The sequence below is a fragment of the Pleurodeles waltl genome, chromosome 3_1, assembly GCF_031143425.1.
Source record: "Pleurodeles waltl isolate 20211129_DDA chromosome 3_1, aPleWal1.hap1.20221129, whole genome shotgun sequence".
Lineage (NCBI taxonomy): Eukaryota > Metazoa > Chordata > Amphibia > Caudata > Salamandridae > Pleurodeles > Pleurodeles waltl.
In genome coordinates this window covers 1,264,239,964-1,264,265,481 of record NC_090440.1, presented here as the reverse complement: position 1 = coordinate 1,264,265,481, position 25,518 = coordinate 1,264,239,964, and the positions used below count along the sequence as shown (strand labels likewise).

Sequence of the window (25,518 nt, the reverse complement as noted above, 5' to 3'; positions counted from 1 at the left end):
GGTGGAGGTGGGAGATGGTAAAATTTAATTTAAAAAATAAAAAATAAAAACGTACCTGATCCGCCACCCGCATGCTCTCTCCAGCCCAGGAACTGTGTTGCTGGGCTGGAGAAAGCCTACTGCACATGTGTGTTTGGTCGACCCGAGACGGCAGGCCAAACATACATGCGCCTCTCATCACCCGGTGGGCCCGTCCCTTTAACAAATGAAACGATAATAAACATGGTTTATTATCGTTTTGTTTGTTAAAGGTTTTGCAGCTTCTGCTGCTGGATGGGGAGGGGAGTTGGATGCTCCTTTGCCCTAACGGTGGAACCGCAGCTTGCCCTGACCCTGGATTTCTCCTTGGTTACTAATGGGAACCCTTGAGGCCTCTGGGGCCTCTCCTCTTGGCCTCTGCGACCGTCATGCAGCTCTCCAATTTCCCACTTGCCCCGCCGTCATGCGTCCCTGCGTCCATGCATATGGCTAAGACACGACAACCTATGCATAGAATTCGAGCCAGCTTATGGAAGAAAGAAACCATATCTCTATGTAGTACAATCCAGACTTCTTGTAGAGATAACTAGGAAGCTTATGAAAGAATTGCTGATGAAAATGTGTCTATAAGCAGTCATTCAAAATTAACACATAAAGCATAGTAAACAGCACGATGTAAATGACAACCTCTATTTTGCCAGCAAACCCGGGTTTTGTTATGCAAAGACACTACGTTTGAGCCGCGTCTAGCAAATGTAAACCTCCAATCTAAAGATGTCATCAGCCCTTGGCAAAACATAAAAATTAAACGCATGCGCAACATGTTCACAGATTGCATCAGTTATTAGCATAAACTTGTGGAACTCATTTACATTTCAATATATTATTTTGCACTATAGAGCGTTCTTCGGAGACAGAACAAAGAGCTTTCTCAAGCTGTCGCCCTATATAAACCAACTCTGAAACCAGAACAAAAATCCCTGGCAGGAGTAAGTCGAAGAATGATTGACATGACCGAAACACAATTCACTTTGAATACATTATAAAGGAAAATCGGATATTCTGAGCGAGACAGAAAATTCAACTGTGCTAATTTTCATATGGGATGCCTTTCTGAGAAAAAAAGGTGCAGGAAATACAGGGCTATTTAAAAAATGGCCATCCATCCAATATCTATCAAATAATGCGTGGTTAAAAACTTCAGTGTGGGATATTAAACAGTTTTTAAACTCAGTTAACAATTTAGTACAGTTGGCCAGATCTTAAAGGTGTCCAAGAAGCAAGACTCAGAAAATGTGTTGACAACAGAACAAATTTCTCTGGTACCCTGGACAACTAACTCGGTTATTTACTGGTAATCTTCTTCACTCATAGCCATAGTCTTCCTAATCACAGTAATAATTTTTTTTGCAATTCCGTGGCTTATGCACACCATTCACCCATACAAGCTGAAAAATACAAACATGATCCAACCAATATGACCCCCTCAGGACCCGTGTGTTTCCAGGAACACCAAGCCATACAAGATATAAAACCATTTCCCCCCTTTCCCAAGGAAGGAAGAGAGTGTAAGACTGTAATGAGGAAGAATGTGTCTCAGAGTAATGAAGATTATCAGTAAGTAGCCAAATCATTAACTACCTAATATGTCTTCCTTGAATTTAGACTCAAGGCGACCGTGAAAAAAATAATGTGTTAAACAGTTGCATCAATGTTACACCACATGAATGTATTTAACGAAGCAAATGAAACTATCACCCTACATTCACTGAACTGCCCCAAAGACATCGGAGCCAAATGTAGAAGAAAAACAACTCCCATTCTCAAGTTATAGTGGGCAATTAGGTGTGTCGGTTGGCCCATGTTTTGCAGCATAAATGTCTTTCAGAGACACTTCCGTGAACTCGGCCCTAGACGATGATCCTGCCATTATGAAACACCCCTTGATTTTAGAAGACATAGAAAGGTCAGCATTCTGACATTCCATTGAAATTACTATTTTAATCCATTGACTCAAAGTGGAAACAGCAGGTTGCTGGCCCCTATTGGCCAACCCAAATGTGACAAATAAAAAATGTACATTCCTTAATTGAGTCGTTCTTTCCTAATAGATCGTGGGATCCCTGACCAAATCCACAGAATTCCAATAAATCCCTGCTCCGAAGTAGGGTCAGGAGACAAGGCAGGAAGGAAAACATTATAGGAGACATGGAAGGAAGACCAGACCTTCGTCAGAAAGGAAGGGTCCAGTCTTAGACCCCATTTTCTTGAAGTTTTTTTAGAAATAGATCACGAAAGATATGAGAAAATTGGTTATTGTTTGAGGTTGGGGTGTGACGCTTGTCTCAAGCAACAGCCACAGTCCTTGTCAGGGAGAAACCACAGAAGGCACTAATTGAATCTGTGCTTAACTGTCTGGTAGCTTGGCAAACAGTCAGCCTTAACTTAGAGGCAATGTGTAACATATTCAGGCAGCACTTAAACAGGAATAAAGTGATAACACAACCCACTCATTTAGAAAATCAGAATAAAATGTAATAAATAATTTGACACCAAAATGACAAAAGTCCAATCAGTAGACTGGGAGATATGCAATTTCAAAGATTTAAGGTATGCATACCACCTAAAAGCACAAGGCACTACTCATGGTTATCTGGTTGCGCAAGACTGGTGAAAGTCACAAGTTCCGACCGTGATGGAGTGCAGGCCACATAGAGGGACCAAGTTAGTCTGCTGAAAAAGTTACCCTGTGAACTCCAGCGTGATGAGTCCAGTTTGTGGCGGAGGAGACCGTGAGGAGCAAGGAGAGCATGGCGGATGGTTGTTGTGGTAGCACAAAGAGTATGCTGAACGTCATGGACACTTGTTGCTATCGCACAAAGATCCTGTCTGGCCCCATGGACGGTAATTGCTGGAAATTCCCATTGGAAGTTACCACAGGCTGTCAGTGCTGTAGTGCAAAGTGCAGATCTCATGTTGTGAGTTGCCACATGTGGTCACTGTAGGCGGGATTCAGGTTGGGTTGACAAGAGCTTCGCATTGGCAGTCAGCATGGGTGGCAAGATCTTGGCACAAATGGGCCCGTTTGGGTTTATGAAGAGCACAAAACTGCTTTTTTAAGATTATCTCAACTGATGACACATTAAGGGGCCAGGACCTCGGAGTCCCATTCTGGGGATTATGAACTCACCTCACCAAAGGCTAGAAGGGCTCAGACAGGTCCAGTTGCATGCCCAGGTAGGTCAAGTGTGACCAGTCAGCTGGGCAATTGCAGAGAGGTCTCTGGAGCTTGTTGTGTCCCCATAGCTCAGAGCAGGAGATCAGTCAGCTGACATGTGCAGTCACTTCAGCCTGGGATGACGGGTGCAGGTCCAGTATTTCCTCTCAGATAGCAGGTCAGGTCTCAAGCACCAGGGCAGTCCTTACTCTATAGTAGCTACAGGTCCATGAGTGTACTGAAGAGGGAGTCTGTGAGTCCTATTGTTTACCTGGTACTCTAGAACTGAAATGGGAGAAGCTTCTAGGGTCCCTGGCCAGAGGTGTTCTGTCGAGGGACCCTTGAAGCTTCCCCCATTTCAGTTCTAGTACCAGGTATAACAATTATGTTCTTTTCTGGTCACAGTCTATCTGCAGTCACAGTAGGCTAGTGTGAACCTCTTAATGTGTGAGCTGAGGCAGTATCTTTGAAGAACAAGTAGGGCTGTGCACAGCTTTTCCCACTCCTTCCTTCCTTGGATGGCTCATCCTGCCACAATCCAGGCCCTCTATTGTGTGGCTGTCTGGGAGGAATACGTAAAGGACAATTGCACCAACAACTAGTCATGTGAGCAAGGAAACATGCTGCAGGCTCCAAATGGTCAGGGAAGGACTATGCCAACTTTAAAAAAATTTAATTTGTATAATTGTGTCTTAAAATCCTACTTTACAGTTAATGTCGGTTTCAAATGACAATTCCTCAGACACCAAACATGACATTCCAACCTGCTCCAAAGCAAACCTTATTACTTTCTAAATGCAGTAAGGTACCCCAATTGTATTATTCGGGAGAAGTGGGTCTTGCAATAGTGAGAACAAATTTGATAGTTTTTCACTACTAGAACATGTAAAATGTAAAGGTACATGGGCAACGTTTTAGATACAATGCACCCTGACCTATGGGCTGTTTCAGCTGTTGACATATATGTCAAAACATTAAGGTTTAGGCCTCACAAAAGGTTTATTTTGCCATGTCGAAATGGCAGTTTAAAACTGCACCCATGGGCTGCAATGGCAGGCCTGACACACATTTAAAAAGGATACATAAGTGGGTGGCCCGATAAGTGCTGCTGGCCCACTGATAGCATTTCATTTACATGTCCTCAGTGCATGTACCACCACTTTACTAAGAACTTACAAGGAAATTAAGGCACAGATTTAAGAGAGTCTAGCGCCACTTTGGTGCCAATGTAGCATCATTTTGTTATGGTAAGGCGGCGCTAAGGTGGCCTTTTCCCCGTGCAAAATTTACAATGTTGTGCAATGCATGCATTGCCCCAGTTTGCAATCCTTTGCACTACATTATCCATGTGCCATGCATAATGTATGCATTGGAGACGTTCCCCCATTAGGTGACCCGAAAAAATGGCACAAAGAAATCTAAGAGATTTCTTTGCATCAATTGTTTTGGCACTTTCAACGGCTGCTCATAACAGGAGTTTAAAGGGGGACAGCATTGTTTACAATGAGCCCCTATGTACTGTCCAGGGTTAGTGCCAACATTTTCGCGCTAACCCTGAACAGTACATTAATAGTGTCAAAAATGTTGATGCTTTTCCCCCTTCCCTGTGCCATCTTAGATACGGTGCCCACATGGTGGTGGTAGGAGGGCACTAAGGGGCACAATGAAAGTGGAACTACAACGGGTGCAGCACCACTTTCCTTAAATCTGTCCTTAAATGTATCAGTTGGACTTAAGAACATTTTTAGACCAAGCACCCTTGGTGTGGTTTCCCCCAACTTTTTGCCTTCAGATCTCCTGTTTTGCTCACCTCGTTTTTGCTGACTTTAGAACTCTGAGTACTTTACCACTGTTAACCAGTGCTAAAGTGCATGTGCTCTCTGCTTAAAACATGGTAGCATTGGTTTATCCACAATTGGCACATTTAATTTAATTATAAGCCCCCAATAAAGTGCACCACCTTTGCACGGGTCCTGTAAATTAAATACTGCTAGTGGGCTTGCAGCACTGATTGTGACACCACTTAAGTAGCTTGTCAACATGTCTCAGACCCGTCATTGCAGAACCTGGGTGTGCAGCTTTAAACTGCCATGTCAACTTGGCAAGTTAACGCTCTTGTCAAGCCCAAAGCTTCCTTTTCAATGTGTATGAGTCATACCTACGGTAGGCCTTCGTCAGCCCAAGGGCACGGCACAGTGTATTTAAAAAGTAGGATATGTACTTTTAAGTTTCATGTCCTAGTAGTGAAAAACTCTTCAATACTTTATTAACTACCGCAAGACCTATCGCTCCCATAAGATAATGTTGACCTTATATTATTACGTTTTACATATGCAATTTGCAATTTGAAAGGGAGGAAATCCCAAGTTTGGTGTCTCCTAAATCACAATTTAAAATCACAATTCATGGTGAAGTTGGATTGTACATTGTATTTCTAAAAATGCTATTGGCATTTTCCTACTTTAGACACTTAGGCCCTCATTATGAATATGGCGGGTTGGCCCGCCATGCCAGCATTGGCGGCTGAATCCACCAGCCAGCATGGTGGGCCAACCCACCGCATTACGAACATGGCGAGGGCCGCCATCGGCAGCCCTCACTCACGGCCAGGCTTCCGCCGTCAGGCAGCCTGGCGGTGAGTGGAAACATTTTCCGAAAGGGTAGCTGCGCTACCCTTCGGATAATTTTTCCATTTCCAGTAGCCTTTCCCTGGCGGGTTCACCTGCTTTGAGAGCATGGGCCGAGGCCCATCAATTGACAGGCACAATGCGTGACCAGGAGGATAAGGAGTCTGAGGATGAATCAGAGCCAGGCATACAGGAGGGTCTGGCACTGCAACCTGTGGAGGTAGAAAGTAACCAACTCCAAAGGAGTGATGTATCCCCCAAGGCAGGGAGCAGTGTGTCCTCCTATAACCCATCTCCAGAGGAGCTGGTGAGGAGAAAGGTGGAGAGGGAATACAAGTAGATGATGGCTAAGCTTAAATTGGAAGAAAATAGGCTAGCCATGGAAACAGCATTGGAGAAGGCTGAGGCTGACAGAGATATGGAGGAGACAAATTGATCATATAGATGAAAATGTTAATGTTGGGTCCTTAACTGAGCCTGAAGGGGCTGGACATTAAGGCCGGACAGGCAGAGTCCAGCAATGATGATTGCAGCATTACCTAAAATTCCTAAAATTGAAAAACCCGACAGGAATACAACAAGCAAGGGCTAGCTACAGGAGAAGCTTGACCAAGGCAAAGAAAAGTTGAGAGGATCAAAATTGGGCTGACCTTACTGCAGCTAAGCAAAAAGATGCAGTAACGTTTTGGAGGATAGTTGCCCATGGGAGAGGGGATATCTAAGACTGACCATCATATAGCTCCCACTACACGTGCCTGTCATTTTACTGATCTTTATTCGGATTCCTTTAACCACTATTACCATCCTTCTCCTACCGGGGAGCAACTGATAGTAGTCCCAGCAGAGAATATCTGCTTTAGTCTAGATGAAACAGTGGCGGCCATACAAACTATGAAATCAGGCAAAGCCCCTAGCCTGGACAAGATCCCAGCAAATGTATTTAAACATAACATATTTGGGCCCCATACATAAACCTAATAAGCAATGCATTAGCAAGAGGTGGCCCCATTCCTGAGATGTGGAAAGGAGCAGAAATTATTCCAATTTATAAAAAAGGATCCAGGCAAGAGCCTGGGAATTACTGGCCGATCAGCTTAATCGATGCATCACAAAAAATCTGACCCAACCTGGTACTGCAAAAATTGCTGATTGGATGGAGGAGGGAAATATTTTATCATCTTGCCACACAGGTTTCAGGCCGAGAACTAGTGCAATTGATCAGGTCTTCAGGCTTTTATGCATTATGTGAAAATATTCTAAATTGCAAAAAAGCCATCTGTACATAGCATTTGTGGATCTACGTGCTGCCTTTGACCTGGTTCCGAGGGGTAACCTATGGGCCTCGCTAAGGAAACTAGATATTCAAGAGCATCTCCTAACTCAGATGATCAGGCTTCACGTAAATAACTACGTAACGGTTAGATGGGGTCCAAATGGGGAACTAACAGATCCTATCCCCATAAATAGGGGAGTGAGACAGGTGTGTGTACTTGCACCCACCCTATTCTCTCTATATCAATGATGTAGTTAATCACCTAAAACAATGTGTACACAATTCCCCGAGATTAAGTGGGGAAAATATCCCTGTTCTCCTTTTTGCAGACAATACTATCTTAGTGTCTCAAACGCCTATGGGACTACTGTCCCTACTAGAGAAATTTTATGAGTTTTATGTGGAAAAGTGATTAGAAATCAATGTAAACAAAACAAAATATTTAATTGTTGGACCCCACAGGCTTTTTAGAAGGAATATTTAGATCCATGGGCAAACACTGGAACGTATAAAACATTTTAACTACTTAGGAATAATGTTGGATTCTAAATTATCATGGACTCCCTGTATGGATAAAGCTAAAACATCCCTTGTGTATAATTCCACAGCAATTAGCACCAAATAATGAAAATTGAGGGCAGCAGAGGTATCCCCTGTGCTTGGGGTTTACAGATACAAAGCACAAGCTGCTGCTTTATACGGGGCAGAATTATGGGGATCAGCAAATCTGAAACAACTAATGTCAAAAGAAAACATCTTAATGAGAAGTATTCTCGGGTTACCTGTCTCAGCACCCCTGATCCTAATGTTCCTAGACCTGAATATAAAGCAAATTGATCATTTGGCAATATTAAGACCTATGCTCTATTGGTGCAGGCTTTGGACAATACCAGATTTGGCTCCTTACAGAGAAGCACTAATGGAGCTAGTCGTTTAGATAGATCTGTATCTTTCCCTTGGCTCCACCATGTGAGGTTTTGGTTCCTCATACTGCGGCTTAAATATTTCTGGGACGGTCCTAATACTCTTACTGTGCTTTCAAAGTTTCTCCAGAAACGAGTGTACTGGGAACATTATCTTTCTAACCTCCATCAAAATGTGAATTTGAGAAGATTAACCACCCAGTTTCTGAATATTAAACCAAAACCTAACTTTGAAGAATGGTTAGATATAATACATCCAAGGTGTGCAAAATATTTTCCATTAAATTTGGGACGAAATCCTGCAAATTAAGGCATATACTGTAAAATAGGACAGTTGAAAAATAATAGAGATGATCAAATTTGCAACTTGTGCAATAGTAGGAGTATTGAAACTATTGAGCATGTGCTATTGTTTTGCAAAGCTTATGATAAGCCTAGAAGGATGTGGATCCACCCAATTTGTATTCATCTAGGAATAAGGAAGTACAAGAAAGCAGCAAGAATTTTGAGGTCTGATACCACTGCTTGTATAGTATTTGGAATAAGCTGATTCCTATTAGCAACCACATATATTAGTGACAAAGAGGCCCTAAGTCTCTAAAATATCATAGGATATGCAATTTCAATTGTAATCCAAAGATAAGACCACTCTCTTATTGCTGTAAAATGGATTTAAGATAGATAATTTTGTATATTAAGTGCTGAGAATATTGATCATAGATTTTATTTACATTTGTTTTAGCATCTTGCATCTCATAATTCAATTAGAGTAGATTGTTTTTTTGGGCCAGGTCATATTGTTGCTTATCGAATACGAACAAAGAAGGGCTAATATGTCGGGAGTGTTTAGAGAAAAGTTGGTCCTGTGTACGGTATTCCCATCATAATACCAAAAAAACAAAAGTACACAGTTTCAGCCAATACACTAGTACAAATGTATACAGTAAGTAATAGAGTCTATGAGTCTGATCTTATTAGAACAAGAGCCCTCACTCACCAAATGGTGACATGCTTCATCATCGGGCTTTTGCTCCTCGTCAGGCCGGCACTGCAATGCCTGACAGGCCCCTCGTGGGGGCTCTTTGCCGGAGATCTTTTGAGTGTAAAGAATGCCGGTAGCTGAGTGCTAGTATGTGGGATTGGTATACGGGTATGTGAAAAAAAAAATGGCTAGAGGTCTGGAAATATAGTATTTAATCAACCCATACCGCTGTCATGATTAAAAACAGAGTGTGGGTAAGTATTAGAAGTAATGTCTAGTCCACCCTCAGAAACAAAAAAACTGTCAGTCCCTGAGTTGGGGGAATGTGGAGAGTTAGAGTACAGAACTAACTATACTTCTATCATCGGGATCAACATGTTTCTCGAAAAAAATGTCTGTTAAGATCAGTGCGATTCGTCAGGACCAAAAAACGTACCTAATCCACATGTTATAACCCAATACGGGATTTCTTCGTACCACAAAAAACTACAAAGAGCAAAAGAACAGACTCAAAATACTAATATAACCATGTGCACAGTGAGCTCATTCCGGTGAGAAACCCTAATGTGCAGTGTATCACACTGTGAAATATAAATCAAACAGACTCCTCTCAATTCAGAGGTGAATCCTTACCCTCCTTGTATTAAAGGATGGGCCCCATCGGGATAGCGATAAGCATCAGTGGTCCAGGCTTATATAGTCAACTAAGTATAGATATAGATGACATGTCATGCATAACAAGTATAAATATCTCAAGGATATTAAATCCATTCAAACTATTCAGGACAAACATAAATCATGGCTCAAACATGTCCAATAACAGAAAGTCCTAAGTAAAAGGACACAGGTAATCACCATAACTATGTGGAATATTGTTAGTCAATACAAATTGTCAAAATAATCTTAAATCACAAGTCAAACAGGTCCCAAAAATGTGTATAGTGTAGACAATCGCCAGTCCAATAATGTGCACCAATAGTATTAATAATAAGGACACAGGGTCATAGTAGTGTCCAATGTTTAATGACAGCTCCCACCAAGGATCAAGAAGGGGCAAAGAAAGTGGTCTGCAATATAGATATTTACTCTTCTGCTCCTTACAGAAAGGTAACATAGGACTTACCCCGCTCGTTTGGCCACCGGGTGGATAACCTACCCCTGCTCCGCGTCCCAGAAAAAGTGAGACATAGCCAGAGAGGGGTTTATAAATGGTGGTCGGGCATCAAGCTAGAAAGAGGACTGGAGAAAAGCGGTGGCCATCTTGAAGGAATTCCCTAACAGTAAAAGAGTGGTGGCCATTTTGTAATGGGGTTAGAAATAGGAAATAGTGGTGGCCATCTTGAAGGAATTCCCTAACAGTAAAAGAGTGGCTGCCATTTTGTAATGGGGTTCGGAATAGGAAATAGTGGCAGCCATATTGTAGAGATGTTTTTGTAACAAAAAAATGCCAGCCATATTGTAGTGGAATACCAATACAGAGGGGGACCTGTGGTCAAACAAGGTTGGCAACCAATAGCTGTACACCCAAAATGGTAATCCCAAAGGACTGTCTGTAGAAAAATAATATAAAATAGAAAATATCCCAATGTTACTGAAATTAAAGTTGCCATCAAGGGGGCATAAACAGTGTAGGAGGGTGCGCTATGCTGTTTGAAGGCACAATAATTTCTGCAGGCTCACTGGTAGCATTTATTTTACAGGTCATGGGCATATGGCATACCACTCTACAAAGGACTTACATGTAAATTAGATATGCCAATCAGGTATATGCCAATCCAACAATGGTTAAGGAAATGAGAACAAGCAGTTTAGCACTGGTTACCAGAGTTAAAGTGCCCAGAGTCCCAAGGTCAACAGAGCAAAAATTCAGACATGATGTAGCAAAGCAGGCACAACTTATGGGGGAAAACCACCCTAAGGCTGACAGGTCTAGCAATTGGCTTTGTGTACAAAGTCAGATTTCAAAATAACATTTTAAGCTAGGAACAAAATATGGTTCCCTCATAATAACAAATGCTTGCAGAACAGTTGCAGCTTGCAGGGCTTTCTGAGAAATTCACAAATACTCAACCTGTGCTCCACTGAGACTAGATGTTGCAGTTGAATAAATTGGGGTTATTTACCTCAAGCACCGTATAAGCAGGACACAGCTAGTGTGATTCGGAGATCAGCAGGCTTTTTCTTGTAGGTAATGTACCCAGGAATTCAGACCGTAGTGTCCCAGTACTGGTAATCCTGTGGACGGAAATTACCGAACTATTACATAGAGGCATATATGGGACATTTATCGTCCTCTAAGAAATGAGGAACTGCTAAATGAATCAATGATTCCCATCCCTATAGGTTTTTCACATGAGGCTACACCTCTCTGAGAGCCTCATTGAAAATACTTTATATCTCATAATTACATTGGGGCTGGTAATTCCTGTTATCAGCCTCATCAGAATTAAAAGGTCACTCAGAAGAAGGGCCTTGGAATCCTCCTTTTGTGATTCCAGAGGTATTTTGAGTAGTCGGCAAAGGGAAGAAGGTGATTTTACACATAAAGGGGTGGATTTAGAATTTGGCAGATGTGGGAAGTGTGACAAAACGTGAAGGAGGTCTCATCTTCCTTATTTAGAATGCATTGATGTCTATAAATGCTAAACAGGATGGACTAAATAGCTGTCACTTCTTTGGAAGATGGCCCACATCTGTCAAACACTAAATCAAGTCCTAAGTGTTTTTCTTTCTTTGTTTTGTTTTTTTACATATTTATAAAGAGCCAAGTGTTGAACCGTACTGTGTTTTACAAAGAATAGCAGTGATGCAAAGGTCATACTGATAACAACAACTAGATCACCAGTGCAACAATTAGGGAATTGGTAGTAGTTACAACATAAATGGTTATGTGAGAAGAGGGAACTGAGAACTCTAAGGAGATACAGAATGCGAGAGAAGAGAGTGGAGGGAAAAGAAGGTGGAGTGGGACAGACAAAAAAGAAAAGAAGTGGAAACGGAGGATTAGGGATCAGGAGAAAGGAGTACAGAGGGGAAGAAGGCATACTGGAGGTGAATTAGAACAGAATGACAATGACATGGTAGAGTAGGGAGAGACAGGAGGAAGAAAGAAGGGTGAAATAAGGAAGAGAGTGAGAGTTGTGTTGTGGGTCACCATTTTTGCCTAGATTGGGCACCCTTATTTTAGCATTATGTCTGTAGCCTGTGCCTCTCACATTTGCCTGCATTTTTATTTGTTTCAAATTTTTTAGCTCAGTCAGCTTTTAGCTCATTGTTGTTATATTTCAATCGGCTGCTTCTTTCCAAGAAGACATAGTTGTTTGCTCTTCACTTTTTATCAGCCGTTTGTACACAATGCAGTTTGTGCCCTGCTAAAGACTGTAATGTATGGTACATGATATTCCAACTTATATTGCCACTCCAGGAGCTCAGGCGTCAGTCTCCATTTTCTAGATACATCAGTACATCACACTTGTACTTAGTATTCTGTATGAGTTATTATGTATAGCAACACATAGGCCTAAGGGTGCAGAGGGTATTCCAGTCATGGCCATCCTGGGATGCACACCATTATGTAGACAGCTCTGCTGATCCTGACACTAACTTGTTAGCTTGTCAAGAGGATTGCCATCAAGACAACAGGCAGACCCTTGCTATCACATTCAGGTATGGGGCTTAAATTGGGACAAGCAGAAGGGTTACCACTCCTATGGTCTCAGACCAAAACATAGTGGGTAGGAAGGAATTTCTAGACTCTCTAGAACCATACAAAATGGTTGGGTGGTTTATCTTCTTTACACTGGTTGTAATGATGATAACTGTACTATGTTTCATCTGCCTTATTATTGCACCTCATGCTTTTCATACTAGGATGCAATTGATTTAATAAATGTATTGAAATCAAGTTTATATCTTGTGTTCTGCCTTGGCATCTGTGAGTCACTGACTAAACTGAGTGAAAAGATTATGGTCTGTTTCCATGAGTTCCCTGAAGAGTCAGTGTCAGGTTCAGGTTGCCGCAAATCACCTTCTCCTTTCTATGGTTGGGTGAGCCCCTGCGAGCTGACCAGGAGTCAGTCCAACAGCTTCCAAACAGTGTGGAATTGACACAGTCTCCCAGGTGGTACTGCCAACCTAAACTAGCAGTCTTATTATCATAATAGGAATACCCAAAAGCCGGACAGTAAGCAGTAGTCCTGTGCAAAATTTAAATTAGGTCAGAGTATTTCAGTAACTCAGGTTGCGTAATTAGGAGTAATTTGAAGGGGAAAAATCAGACAGTGAGAGCACATTTAGTGAGTGTGAGTAGCTGCTTCTGCCTGCTATTCATGTTCTGTTGCATTTAGCGCAATTTCTTAGTCAAAATGCATTCTTGCATCCATTTTGGACACAAGTGGGCTTTTTGCACTAAGACATAGCATGAAACGCAGAATTACTCTTCTCTCATAATTCAAGCATACTCTTGTAGAATTCTTAGATAATTAACTGTGATTGCCCCACAAGGTATTACGCAAGTTACACCCACCCCTAGTGCGCAGAGGTACAGTCAGCAGGAAGGATAGAGAGAGGAACAGGATGGACAGGTACAATTTAAATAAATGAGCTTATAAGTGCTTGTAGAAAGACATCAGCATGGGTGTTATTCTAAAGTCCGCCAGTAGAGTTGTAAAAAAGGGAAGCTGCTCCTGAGATGCACTGATGTTAAGCATGAGCAGCTGTGAAACAGGGTGGTTTGAGAAGGAAGTTATTTTTGTTTTTTGAGTTTCTGAGGGCTGACTGTTTGAGGAGGCCAGAGAAGTAGGGCAGGGAATAGAACAGCACTGTTGGCCAAACAGCCAACTTGAACTTCATTCTAGCCTCAATAGAAAGCAGTACATCTTTTCAGGATAGGACTGATGTATTCAAGTTTATTGCTTGATGTAACAAGTCATGCTGCAGCTTGCAGGACAGCTTTCAGACAAAGGAGACCTGTCTGAACGATGTTTGCATGTATGGATTTGCCAAGGTCCAGTCTCTAAGAGAATCCGAGCGTGGGCATCCGATATTAGAAGAGATGGTGACATAATGTTTTTGAACTTCTTCTAGAAACACAGGTAGACTGTAGACACTTTGGATAATTTGTTCAAGCCAATATTATTTGAGTCCATCTTGATGCCAGATGAAGGAACAGTGGGAGACAGTGACAGGAAAAAGTCAGGGAAGTAGAAATTGTTTACCAGATCTTGGTTAAATTACTTTTTGAACTTGTTAGAGAGCAGGATAAATTCATATTTTGTGCATTTAGCATGAGAAAGTTCTTGGACATCCAGGATTGAATATTGCAAGGGATAGAACGAAGAGTGAGGATGTCGGAAAATGAAGAATGTTTGGGATAGATTTGGGTGGCATCCATGTATTCATGGATGTAGACCCAAGTATTGGGTCACATTTCCCAAATGTTGGTGGATCTGACTTTGTGAATTCTGCATTTTAGATTGATGTGGAAAGATGTGAGGAAGAATAGGGAAGGCACCAGAATAGTATCAGGTTAGAGGAAGCAAGGCAATTGAGAATGGTTGACTGAAGGTCACAGAGATGCCTTGAGATGGGAATGTTTCTTTGCTTCAGGTGCAGACACATGACAAGAGGTGAGAGCAAAGAAGTGTGTAAGGAAGAAGACAAGTAAGATGAGAGGAGGGAATGGGCCAAAAGTGGGGTGCACAGAGTCCAGGCAACTGAGGGAAAAAGAGAGAGTGGGAAAGAGGGTGTGCAGTGAAACAGGATGACTCTACTAAATGCAGAGAGAGGATCGCAAGGGCAGGCAGACCACAGCTGAGAACAATTCTTAAAGGGTGTTGGCTGTCTGAGAAGAATGACTTGAAATGGACAGATAATCCAAGAGACAGAGTGTAGATGGTTAAAGAGAGTGTAGATTAGTAACGGCACACAAGACAGGGCTGGGTGAGTCGGTGGACCGAAGCAGGTCAGAATGACCAAAGGGGAGCGTGAGGTGAAGCTTAAAGAGTAAGAAAATTAGTATCAAACATATAATGCCTTGAATGCATAAAGTTCATAATGTGGCAGTTGAGAATGAACCAAATAGAAATTCAATACAACCACCATCAGGAGAGTGGCAAATGGATGAAAACCTAGATAATGAATGCCATTCAAAGGGTAAACTAAGATAGCTGTCAGTTGAAAAATGAGAGAGGTTACAAGATCCTCAGCAGCTGCAGAGGAATCAAGTAGAAATTCAAGGTGGTCACCACCCTCAATGAGTTGTGAGTTGATGTTCTAGATTAAAATTGCTGTGGATATGAGATGCTATGGGGCATATTTATACTCTGTTTGCGCCGGATTTGCGTCGGTTTTTTTTTACGCAAATCCGACGCAAAGCTAACTCCATATTTATACTTTGGCGTTAGACCCGTCTAGCGCCAAAGATCTTGGAATTTGCGTAATTTTTTAGCGTGGACACCTACCTTGCGTTAATGATATGCAAGGTAGGTGTTCCCTTCTAAAAAATGACTCTAAGGCATGTGCGCCTTATTTAAACTCCCGTGACGCACGGGAGTGGGCGGGTCAAAAAAATGACGTCCAGCCGCTTTTGCTTTAACGCCTGGTCAGGGCAGGCGTTAAGGGACCTGTGGGCTTGGAAGGAGCCCAGAGGTGCCCTCCCATGCCCCCAGGGACACCCCCTCCCACCCTTGCCAACCCCAGGAGGACGCCCAAGGATGGAGGGACCCATCCCGGGGAACTTAAGGTAAGTTCAGGTAAGTATTTTTTTTTTTTTTTGTGGCATAGGGGGGCTTGGTTTGTGCCCCCCTACATGCCACTATGCCCAATGACCATGCCCAGGGGACATAAGTCCCCTGGGCATGGCCATTGGGCAAGGGGGCATCACTCCTGTCTGTGCTAAGACAGGAGTCATTTAAATGGGGGTTGGGAGTAAAAAAAAATGGGCCAAATCGGGTTGAGGCGAAAATTTTGCCTCAGACCTGACTTGCCCCATTTTTTTATGCCCAAGCTCCATTTTCCCCTACGCCGGCGCTGCCTGGTGTGAGTCATTTTTTTTGACGCACACCAGTCAGCTCCGCCGGCTAACGTTATTCAATAAATAAGGCGCCCGCATGGCGCTTTGGAATGGCGTTAGCCGGCGTTAAAATGTTTGACGCACAACTGCGTTGGCACTGTTGTGCGTCAAAAAGTATAAATATGGCCCTTAGTGTTCTGCTAGTTGGAGGGGGAGTCTCAATAAGAATCTTGTTGTCTGGAGAGTACAATGTAAATACAATATAAAGTCTATGGCATCTGGGAACAGTCTACAAAAGATTCAGATGGCTGCCTTTAGGAGTGTATCAGTATTTATTAAGTATTCTCCTATAGTGCACAGGCACATAAGTATTCTCCTGTTTGTCCTGTTGTCTATCTGCATAACCTGATGTTTCAGTGAGGTTTTAACATTTTCTCCATCTATACACACAGAATCGGATGTTGCTGATTTTGATGGAAGAAGCTATCTCCTATACAGGTTTAACCAGAAACAGATGAGCACCGTACGTGATATATTCTCACTAAAGTTCAAGAGCATGGAGGGCAGTGGAGTATTGTTTTCTGGAGAGGGACAGCGCGGGGACTTTATACTGCTGCATCTTCAGAAAGGCCGGCTGACACTTGACATTAACCTAGGTAAGAGGTTTCTGTGAGTTACAATGCTTTGTGTCCACAGATAAGATCATGATTTCAGGTAGAATTAAATAACCCTCAATCAGTACTCTCTAATGCATCAAGGCCTTTTTTATGGTCTGGCCTGACAGTGCAGCTACCACCAGACATTTATACGAGCATCACTAGGGAGGGGCTTTGGCTTGATCTGAATTTTTAGAGCTCGAAATATGTGGTGTGATAGCGCAGAAGTGTGCTTCGACAAAAAAAGGCAGCTGTATTCATTTTGTTTACTTATCCAGCTGCCTAAGCTTGAACTTCACAGGAACAAACATGGCATTGGAATGCAACTGAAGTGCCTTAAATAAACAGATAAGTTATGTTGTTTGTTCTGGCAGCAGCATAGATGAAAGTAAGGCAGTCATTAACCTACTTGGATTTTAACCTTCTCCAAGATTATTTTACAATTCTTTGCTTCAACACAAATAAATATCTATTCCCATAATGTTTACTTGTAATGCTTCACATTGCCATATGGCATTCCTTTAAAGCAAGACCTACTGGAATTGTCAAAGCTTCGGAACGCTTTTTACCACTCACAGTAACTCCCTCTCAACATGAAAAATAGCTTGTGTTTTGCAATCCTCTGTTGCTCTATTGACAGCACTTATTTGGCGCTCACCCAAGTAGTTAAAAAATGAATAGAGTGAATACATGTAACCATAAACTGTTAGACTACATAAATGCCACATAGTTTGCTTGTCACCTATTTGAAAGTGAAATAGTCTTGTGACATAGCTTTTAAAATTTCGGAATTTAGCAGCTCCAGTGTTCTAAACTAAGAATGATGAAAGAGTCAGTTGTCAACTCTTTGACTTGCATGCACTAAACATCTCGCTTCTGCAGGCGAAGTAACCCTATGAACTATTATGGAAGGATACCAATTCCAGAGATGTTGGTCTACATCTCTTTCACACATGCACATGGAGAAGCTCATCCTGCTGAGCTACATAACTATGGTTTCAACCTGTGACCTGCATATCACACATATATCTTTGTAGATGGTACCCAGATATTGCACACTCCTTGGGGCAGATTTACTAATATGTCATGCAAAGCAATGAAACAAGGCTGTGTTACATTGCGTGAAAGAGAGAGAGCAGAAAAGTACCATAACTACACATGGAGCATTTCTGCTTTCCTAGTGCTGGTGCATGGTGTGCTGCCTTGGGCCACAGACACCCTTGCAGGGATACCTTCCTGCACAAACAAAATCCTAAGATTGAAATTTTTCTTTCCATCCGTGATGCATAATGCATCATACACTGAACAAGGAAGTAACAAGGAGAAATAAAGGTATTTCTCCTCTTTATGCTCTCTGTGGTAGGCATCCCAGTTTGGAGCTATGCCGATTTTACTGTCTTTTGTAAATCTGGAACAATTTCAAATCCCATTGGTGAATGCATGGAGAAGCGCATGCTCCATCTATGGAATTCCTGCCTCAATGAAATGTAACAGAATATAGCGCAAGCTGCTGTGTTGCATTACATTTCTTTATACAGTCATGCAAATTGGCTAAAAAAATATCCTTGAATGACTTTTTAAATCTCACTTAAGGATTTGCATTGTCTTCCAATGTCTAACAGCACACAAGGACAACACTAGTCCTTAGAAAAGGCCCCTCGGCATCTGTCTGTGCCAGTTGCGTAGTCGTGCCTCCGAAGAATCCACTGAACTGTCATCTGTGAATTGGAACATGAGACCTCAGTATTAGAAACATGCCTACAGTTATTGTTGTAGCACATAAATGTAGCTTACAATGCTCAGAACCTGACACTCGGTTATGTTGAGACAGATGTCTGCAGGAGTAACATTAACTCCATTGATTGGCCCATTGCAGGGTTTATCATGATGTGATCTATATCATGCCTAGAGAACGTCTGCTCATTCCATTCTGAAGGCTTATTGATGAGCCATTCCTTCTCTCACAAAAACTCTCGCTCCCTCCCTGCATTCCTTTTGCTACTTTAAATTATGTTGTGAATGACTCACACTTTACTTGTAAACCAGGAAATCCTAGAGATGTTGAAACACATTTTCTGGCTATTATTTACAGGATTCGTTCAGCCTTTATTTTTCATTAAAAAGTGCAAAATTGAATGTGTTCTTTAATATATATTTTCTCTGTAATGAACAGAATTTCAGTGATAATTAGATGACAGATTGGGAAACAAGTGAGAAAGATGTGTTCTCACTAAGTTTTGTTTGAACCTTCTACCTTTGTTGGTCGTGTTTCCCTGCTAGATGTTGCACCCTATCTAATTTGAGTCCTTATCCGTGTGATTTGATGTCCGTCTAGTCGACTTTTCACACCATGTTTTTTGTTCTTTATATCAAATGCCTACAATAAACATTCTATTGCTTATTTTCTCAAATGTTAAATTTCGCCAATGTAAACCCTCTCTTCTATTTGTACACCAACTTCACAGTCGTCTGATATGTTGTATGGTTGCTTCCTCTATCTAACAACTATTAAAATTAAGGATATGTGTAATTTTGTGATACTTCTGTGTGCAGTTTAGGTTGTAACTGTACCTTGATAGATTTCTGTTCTTATCGCAAGTACTGTGCAATCTTTCTTTTTAAACTTGTATACCTCAGAAATGTGGCGAATAAAGTTATACTTGACTTGATTAGCTGACAGGTGAAGGTTGGGATATTTTGAAGGGATAATATGGAAGGCTCATAAAATTGTGACCAGAATATCAAGAGACAAAATATCAGAAGATAAGTCTATATAGATTTTCTGCACCTAGCTCTACATATATATTACTTGGTGATAGATATATATACACCTTCAAAGTATATAGATGTGGAGTTAATAACAAAAATGCATACCTTCCTCTGCGCACGTATGCCATACCACAGCCAGACAGTATATTCACACATGTAGAAAGAATTGAACATTTGACATCATCAAGTGTAATGCAAAATACTAATTTAAACCTTTTATATGTGAGATGTTTCTTCTTTGCACCGTGACAGTGTCTAATCTATAGCAATATTTCTGCAGGTGAATCAAAGCCACACTTCAGTTACAGCCACACCTCTGTAAGCTTGGGTAGCCTGTTGGATGACCAGCACTGGCACTCGGTTCTGATTGAAAGATTCAACAAGCAGGTGAACTTCACCGTGGACAAGCAAACACAGCAGTTTCAAACCAAAGGGGAAGCCAATCATTTGAATATTGCATATGAGGTGTGTACAAATAATTCCCTTTACTTTTCAAGGTTAGCTTTACACAAGCATACTGAAGCAGGGTGACCACAAACATTGCATCCTTCTGAGAACAAACATTTCTAATATGTTTTACTTAACAGTATTTTTCTGAGCTATTAGCGCAGTCGTACTTCTTGATTCTGAGTGGACAGAGAAGTAGGCTCTATTTATATAACCAAATTAAATCAAAATTCTCAAGGTTTTGCATTTATTAAGAGTGATAACTAACACCTATCCATGTTTTTAGGGAATGATATGCATCGTTTGGTGCTTACCACATCACAATCTATATGTCATGGTAAATACCTTATTGTTTTCCCCTATTAAATTTCAACAGGTTTGACCTGCCTACATTTAATGAAGGGTTAGATAATTAATGCATCCAGTAAATACTGGGTTTGATAAATATCACTCAACTTACAATTCCATCCCCTACACAAACTGTGATTTGCTCACATGTTGGAAAACTCCCAACAATCTGGGTTCAGGGCCCTAAATAACGCAAATTTCTTTACTCAACCACTGAAATGATGTTTGCCTTAACTTCCAGCAGTACAAAACAAAACGAGGAACCATTGAATTTTAAAATGAGTTATAGCACGCATTTGATTTTGAACTGTAGATTTACTCAATTTTGCAATGAGTCCATCATTACCTGTTTTTATTTCAACATGGAATTATATTGCTCGTAGATCAACTCATCATTCATGGCTTCATACGTTGCAATTTTTCTCTTCCTAGATGTATAATTAACCTTTTCAGCACAATTAGTGCCTCATATCAATATTTTTACAAATGTATCAGAGATACGTCAGTCAGCAATTGTCATATTTAAAATCATCCTTGTAGTTCAACATTTTTTAAATTTTAGAAAGATTAAAACTCCTTTGGAATTATGCTGTACACCATAAGAAGGTACTGATTCGATTGTAATAAAGCGAAAATATGGCAGCCTTGTCTTCAGTTTCACACTTGTCTTCAAACTTAATCTCATGGCCACGAGTTGGATAATGGCATTGATTCGAAGTATACTGGTCTTGTATAAAAATCTCCTGGATTGAAGTATTGAGACAAGAAGCTGAACGTTGCATCTTTTAATTCGAAGCCATGCCTGAAGAAAACTTTATTTCAAGAGCAAGTGTTAGACCTGACAGCTTTAGTTTCTGCTGGTTTCAGGACTCTGCACACTTTACCCCTGCTAACCAGTGCTAGAGTGCTTGTGGCTTGTCCTCTCTCCCCTAGACATGGTACAATTGGCTCCTCCCCAATTGGCATATTTAATGTACCTATAGGTCCCTAGTAAAGTTCACTACATTTGTCTAGGACCTGTAATTTAAATACTACTAGTGGCCTTGCAGCACCGGTTGTGCTCCCCACATAAGTAGCCCCTTAACCATGTCTCAGGCCTGCCATTGCAAAGCCTGTGTGTGCAGTTTCACTGCCACTTTGACTTGGCATTTAAAACGCCTTGCCTTCAACTCCCCTTTTTAACATATGTCACCCCTAAGTTGGGCCCTATGGAGACCAGAAGCAAGGGTGCTATATAAAAGGCAGGACATGTACTTACACGCTTTACATGTTCTGGTGGTGAAAAACTCCCAAAGTCATTTTTCACTATTGAGAGGCCTCCTCCTTTCACAGGCCTGCATTTGAAATTCCCTTATATACTTTTAACTGGTAATTTTTGATCTGAAAGGAGTGGCATTGCCATGTTTGGTATGGTTGGAATGGTAGTGGGAAATCCTGCTTATTGGTGCAGTCGGATTTATCAATACTATTTTAGAAATGCCACTTTTAGAAAACAGGCATTTCTCTGCACTTACTGCTCTTTGTGCCTGTATCCAATGTATATCTGGTCTGTGCTGGTGGACAGCTCCCCTTGTGCATTCAACGCAGACAGGCATAAACACACAACACTTAGCTGCATCTGCATTCATCTGGATACCAATGGGTCTTCCTGGCTGGGAAGGCTGGAGGGGCTCTCACTTACACTTCAGAGGCTAGTGACCTGACCTCACACAAAGGACTGATAACCCCCCACAGATCTCCTGGAAGACAGGACTGGGTTGAAAGGGAACTGGTTCACTTCAGAACCACTCTTTGAAGTCTCCTCCACTTAAAAGGCACATTTGGGTGTATATATATATATATACTGGGTCTGAAACCCCCTCAAATCAGACTTTTCTGTACCTGCAACTGGACTCTGTCAGAAGGACAGTGATAGGCTTGGACTGAGCTTGCCTCCTGTTGAGAAGTCTCAGGGACACCAAATCGTTCATCAGCCAGCAGCTGGGTTCTCTTGCTGAGAGTCCTGACTTGCCAAAAGGTGCCAAACCCAATTTCTGGGCCCTTGGGAGTGAGTTCTGGTGAAACAAAGAGGAAACCAGTGTGCCAACATCCAGAACAACTTCAAGATTGGTACCACACTCTAATGCCGCTTGCACCATTGCCGTGTTCCTCACAGACTGCAACCTCTGTTGCAGTCCCGACCCCACAGCAGCTTCTCTGAAGTTCTGCCGCAGTGTGAATCCAGAGCACTGTGTCAGCGACGTCTGTGGCACCAGACTCTAACTCCACCGCAGCACCAGTGGCCTTGTGGTGTAATTGCGACCCCACAAAGGCAGTGCCTCACATCTTGACCTGTTGGTTCCACTGACCTCGCTGTGTCATATAGATCGGACGCCTCGCAACCGATGCCGCATTACCGCCTCTGCAACTGTAAGGAACCAACACCTCACCTACCCTCTTCAGCAGTAAGGAATGGCTGCCTTACCTCCCTGGTAGCAAGAAAGGAATGATGCCGCAGTGGCTCCAACGACACCTCACCTCCCTCACTCTCTGCAACATCTTTGTTTCCTCATTGTTTCCAAGGTACTGTACTCAGGGTCCAAGCAACTCTGTAACAGGCCCTCAATTCTCTTCGAGTGGCGTCAAAGGAAAGATTCTGGTTCTAGACATGCTTCCGGTGGTGACGTGACGCTGATGCTAAGATGCCAGACGCTAGGAGGACCGGAGAGCGGTGGAGGGGCTGAGCAGCTGAGCTGGCCAGCAGGTAACCGGTATTTGATTAAAGGGAAGGGGGAGGCTGAGCTCTGCTTTCTCCCCCCTTATACCCTCCTTGCCACCTCGCTTCTCCCACCCGGCTACCTGACCTTACCGGCCTGCCCTGTCGTCTGGTCCCCGTCTTCCCTTGTGCACGGAGGACGCGGTGGACGTAGGGGACGCTGTGGTTGCTGTGGCCATTGCCGGGGGGCCCCTCCGCCGGCAGGGTGGTGCCGCAAAGCTGCAGTTGGCTTGAAGTTTATCGCAAGCTAAACGCTAGCCAGGAGGGCAGGAGGTAGTGCAAGCTCCTGGCTCCCGTTAACACCGTGCTGTTCCTTGTTCGTATCGCTGTTGTGCTCCTGTTGTTCTCGTTGTTCTGCTACAGTTCTTCTACAGTTATGCTACAGCTATGCTACTACCTTATTACTTTTACTACCTTCGACATAAGAGACTGCACCACAAGAGGCTGCGCTTTGCTAGAAGTCAGCTACGGGGGGTGCTCCTTGCCCTTTGCCCCTTGCCCCAGGACGCTAAGGACAGCATAAGTGAAGTAAGAAAGGTGGGCAGGCCACGAGGAGCTTAAGCAGCCTGAAGAGCCCACTCTTCCCTCCTGAAGTGACCTCTGGGGGCAGTGTGGGTGAGACGCTAGAAAAAGGGGCAGAAGAAAGAAAGCCTCCCCAAAAGATGTAAGGAATTAAGGAAGTACTTGAACCATTGATATACTGAATTCTGAGCGCCAAGCGCTGAGGAGCACTGAGGAAGAACTTAGAAGCACTTAGAAGCAATTAAGCACTTAAAAGCCAGCCATCCAGAGGAACAGAGGAATAGAGGAACACTCTCTAGCACACTCTCGATCACAACGGTACTTGCCCCCGAGCAGTCCAAAGACCCTAAGTGAACCCTTTAACATGAACACAGACAGGCTGGAGTTAAGCAGAGCGAGGCAAAACGGGTTAAGTGAGCTGTGACAGATATACCACCAGACGTATTACGAGTTCCATAGGATATAATGGACTCGTAATACGGCTGGTGGTATATCTGTCACTTTACTGTCACTTTTGGGACAGATTAACACCTCCTCTAAAGTTGTAATCAGGCCCATAGTCCTTTCTGAATCTTTCAAGTGTCTTGAAAGAATTTCAACATACATTTTGGAACTTCTTCAAAAATCTATAAAAAATTCAGACCACACTCAAGACATTCTCGTTTCCATTCTAAAAGTCCTACTAGCATTACAAAACATGAGTCACTCTCCTGCTGAGCTGACCAATACAATTAAAAAAGAGGCATGTGAAACAAATACAAATGGTATTAGCATGCAGTTCCCAATTGCTGAAGATTTGTCGATTCCAGGTGACAAGTCCCCCACTCCGATAAAGGAACCAAAGCAGGAAAATCACATCTGGATGAAGTAGTCTTTACACCAGCAATTCAGGCCTCCGAAGAGAATGAGATATATTCCCTGGACAACCTCTTCACTATTGTATGAACTCACTGCACAATATTACCCCACCCGCTCATGTTGTCCAGAAAAAAAGAACATCCTCTAAATCCCAGAGCGGTGCCATTCCCAATCTTTCTTCCCAAAGATCAACCATCCATAAAGCAGATGGATCAAAATGAAAACGACATGGGACAGGCAAATAAAATATCTAAAATAAGAGGGAAAAAGACTGGAAAAAAAAGGAACCGGCGACTAACAAAAAAAAAAGAAAGGAAGGTCAAGTTTGAGGAGAGAGAGCCGGGTGGAACTTATGGACACCTTGGAACAGGTCTCCTCACTCAAGAACTCTCAGAACAGGACTGAGGGGGCATCTTTAGTTGTACCGCCACAAGATCATAGTTAGATGGATCATCCAGTGATTCCATGTGCCAGATCCGACTCCATCAATGTGTGCCCGCCTGATCCTGTCCCTCTTATTGCCAAGAAGACTTACCCCAGATCATGCACTCAGAAAGTGGGAGGAAAATTCAGAGGTGATAAGGCCCTTGTTGGGCATTTGGATCTACCGGACTGCCTGGAGTTCTTGACTATATTTGACTCAAATGTATGCTTAAATTGTTCCTTCCTAATATCATGATTTCTGGAAATATATTAACTCAATTTAATTGAGAGTACTGATATTGTGAGGGTTTTTCTTGACCACAATATAGGTAAGCACAAGGCAAAGGTTTGGTTTTCTTCTAAAACTATTATGAAATTAATTTTGGTTAACTGTGCCCAACTTCAATGTAGGGGTATAGATGTTATCCCATTCTGGGAGAAGTCAATGAACTTTGGTGGGCAGCCTAGTACTCATGGTTTAGACACCTTAAACTTTACTGTGAATTGGGGGGGGGGGATCATTCTCTCATCTCAGGCGAAATTGTGCAAATTTCCCTATTTCAAGGTACAAGTGTAGTGAATGTCTTGGAGGGTCCCAAATATCAGGGCTCCAGTCCCAATCAAGAAAACTGGAATTCGTTAGCGGGGGCGCTGAATAGATCTTAACAAAAGGATAAGCTGATACAGTCATGTTATTAGCACTGGCCTTTCCTTTGATCTCTTGGAA

General features: G+C 42.4%; 1 protein-coding gene across 2 annotated transcripts in view; it reads left to right on the top strand.

Annotated features, from left to right (window-relative positions):
* LOC138285083 (contactin-associated protein-like 5) overlaps positions 1-25,518 on the top strand; it is a 1,227,365-nt gene that overhangs the window by 514,752 nt on the left and 687,095 nt on the right. For both annotated transcript variants that reach the window (XM_069224601.1, XM_069224602.1), the window contains exons 5-6: positions 16,466-16,669; positions 19,719-19,903. In XM_069224601.1, coding sequence (XP_069080702.1) covers positions 16,466-16,669; positions 19,719-19,903 — 389 coding nt within the window. The remainder of the gene's footprint in view (positions 1-16,465; positions 16,670-19,718; positions 19,904-25,518) is intronic.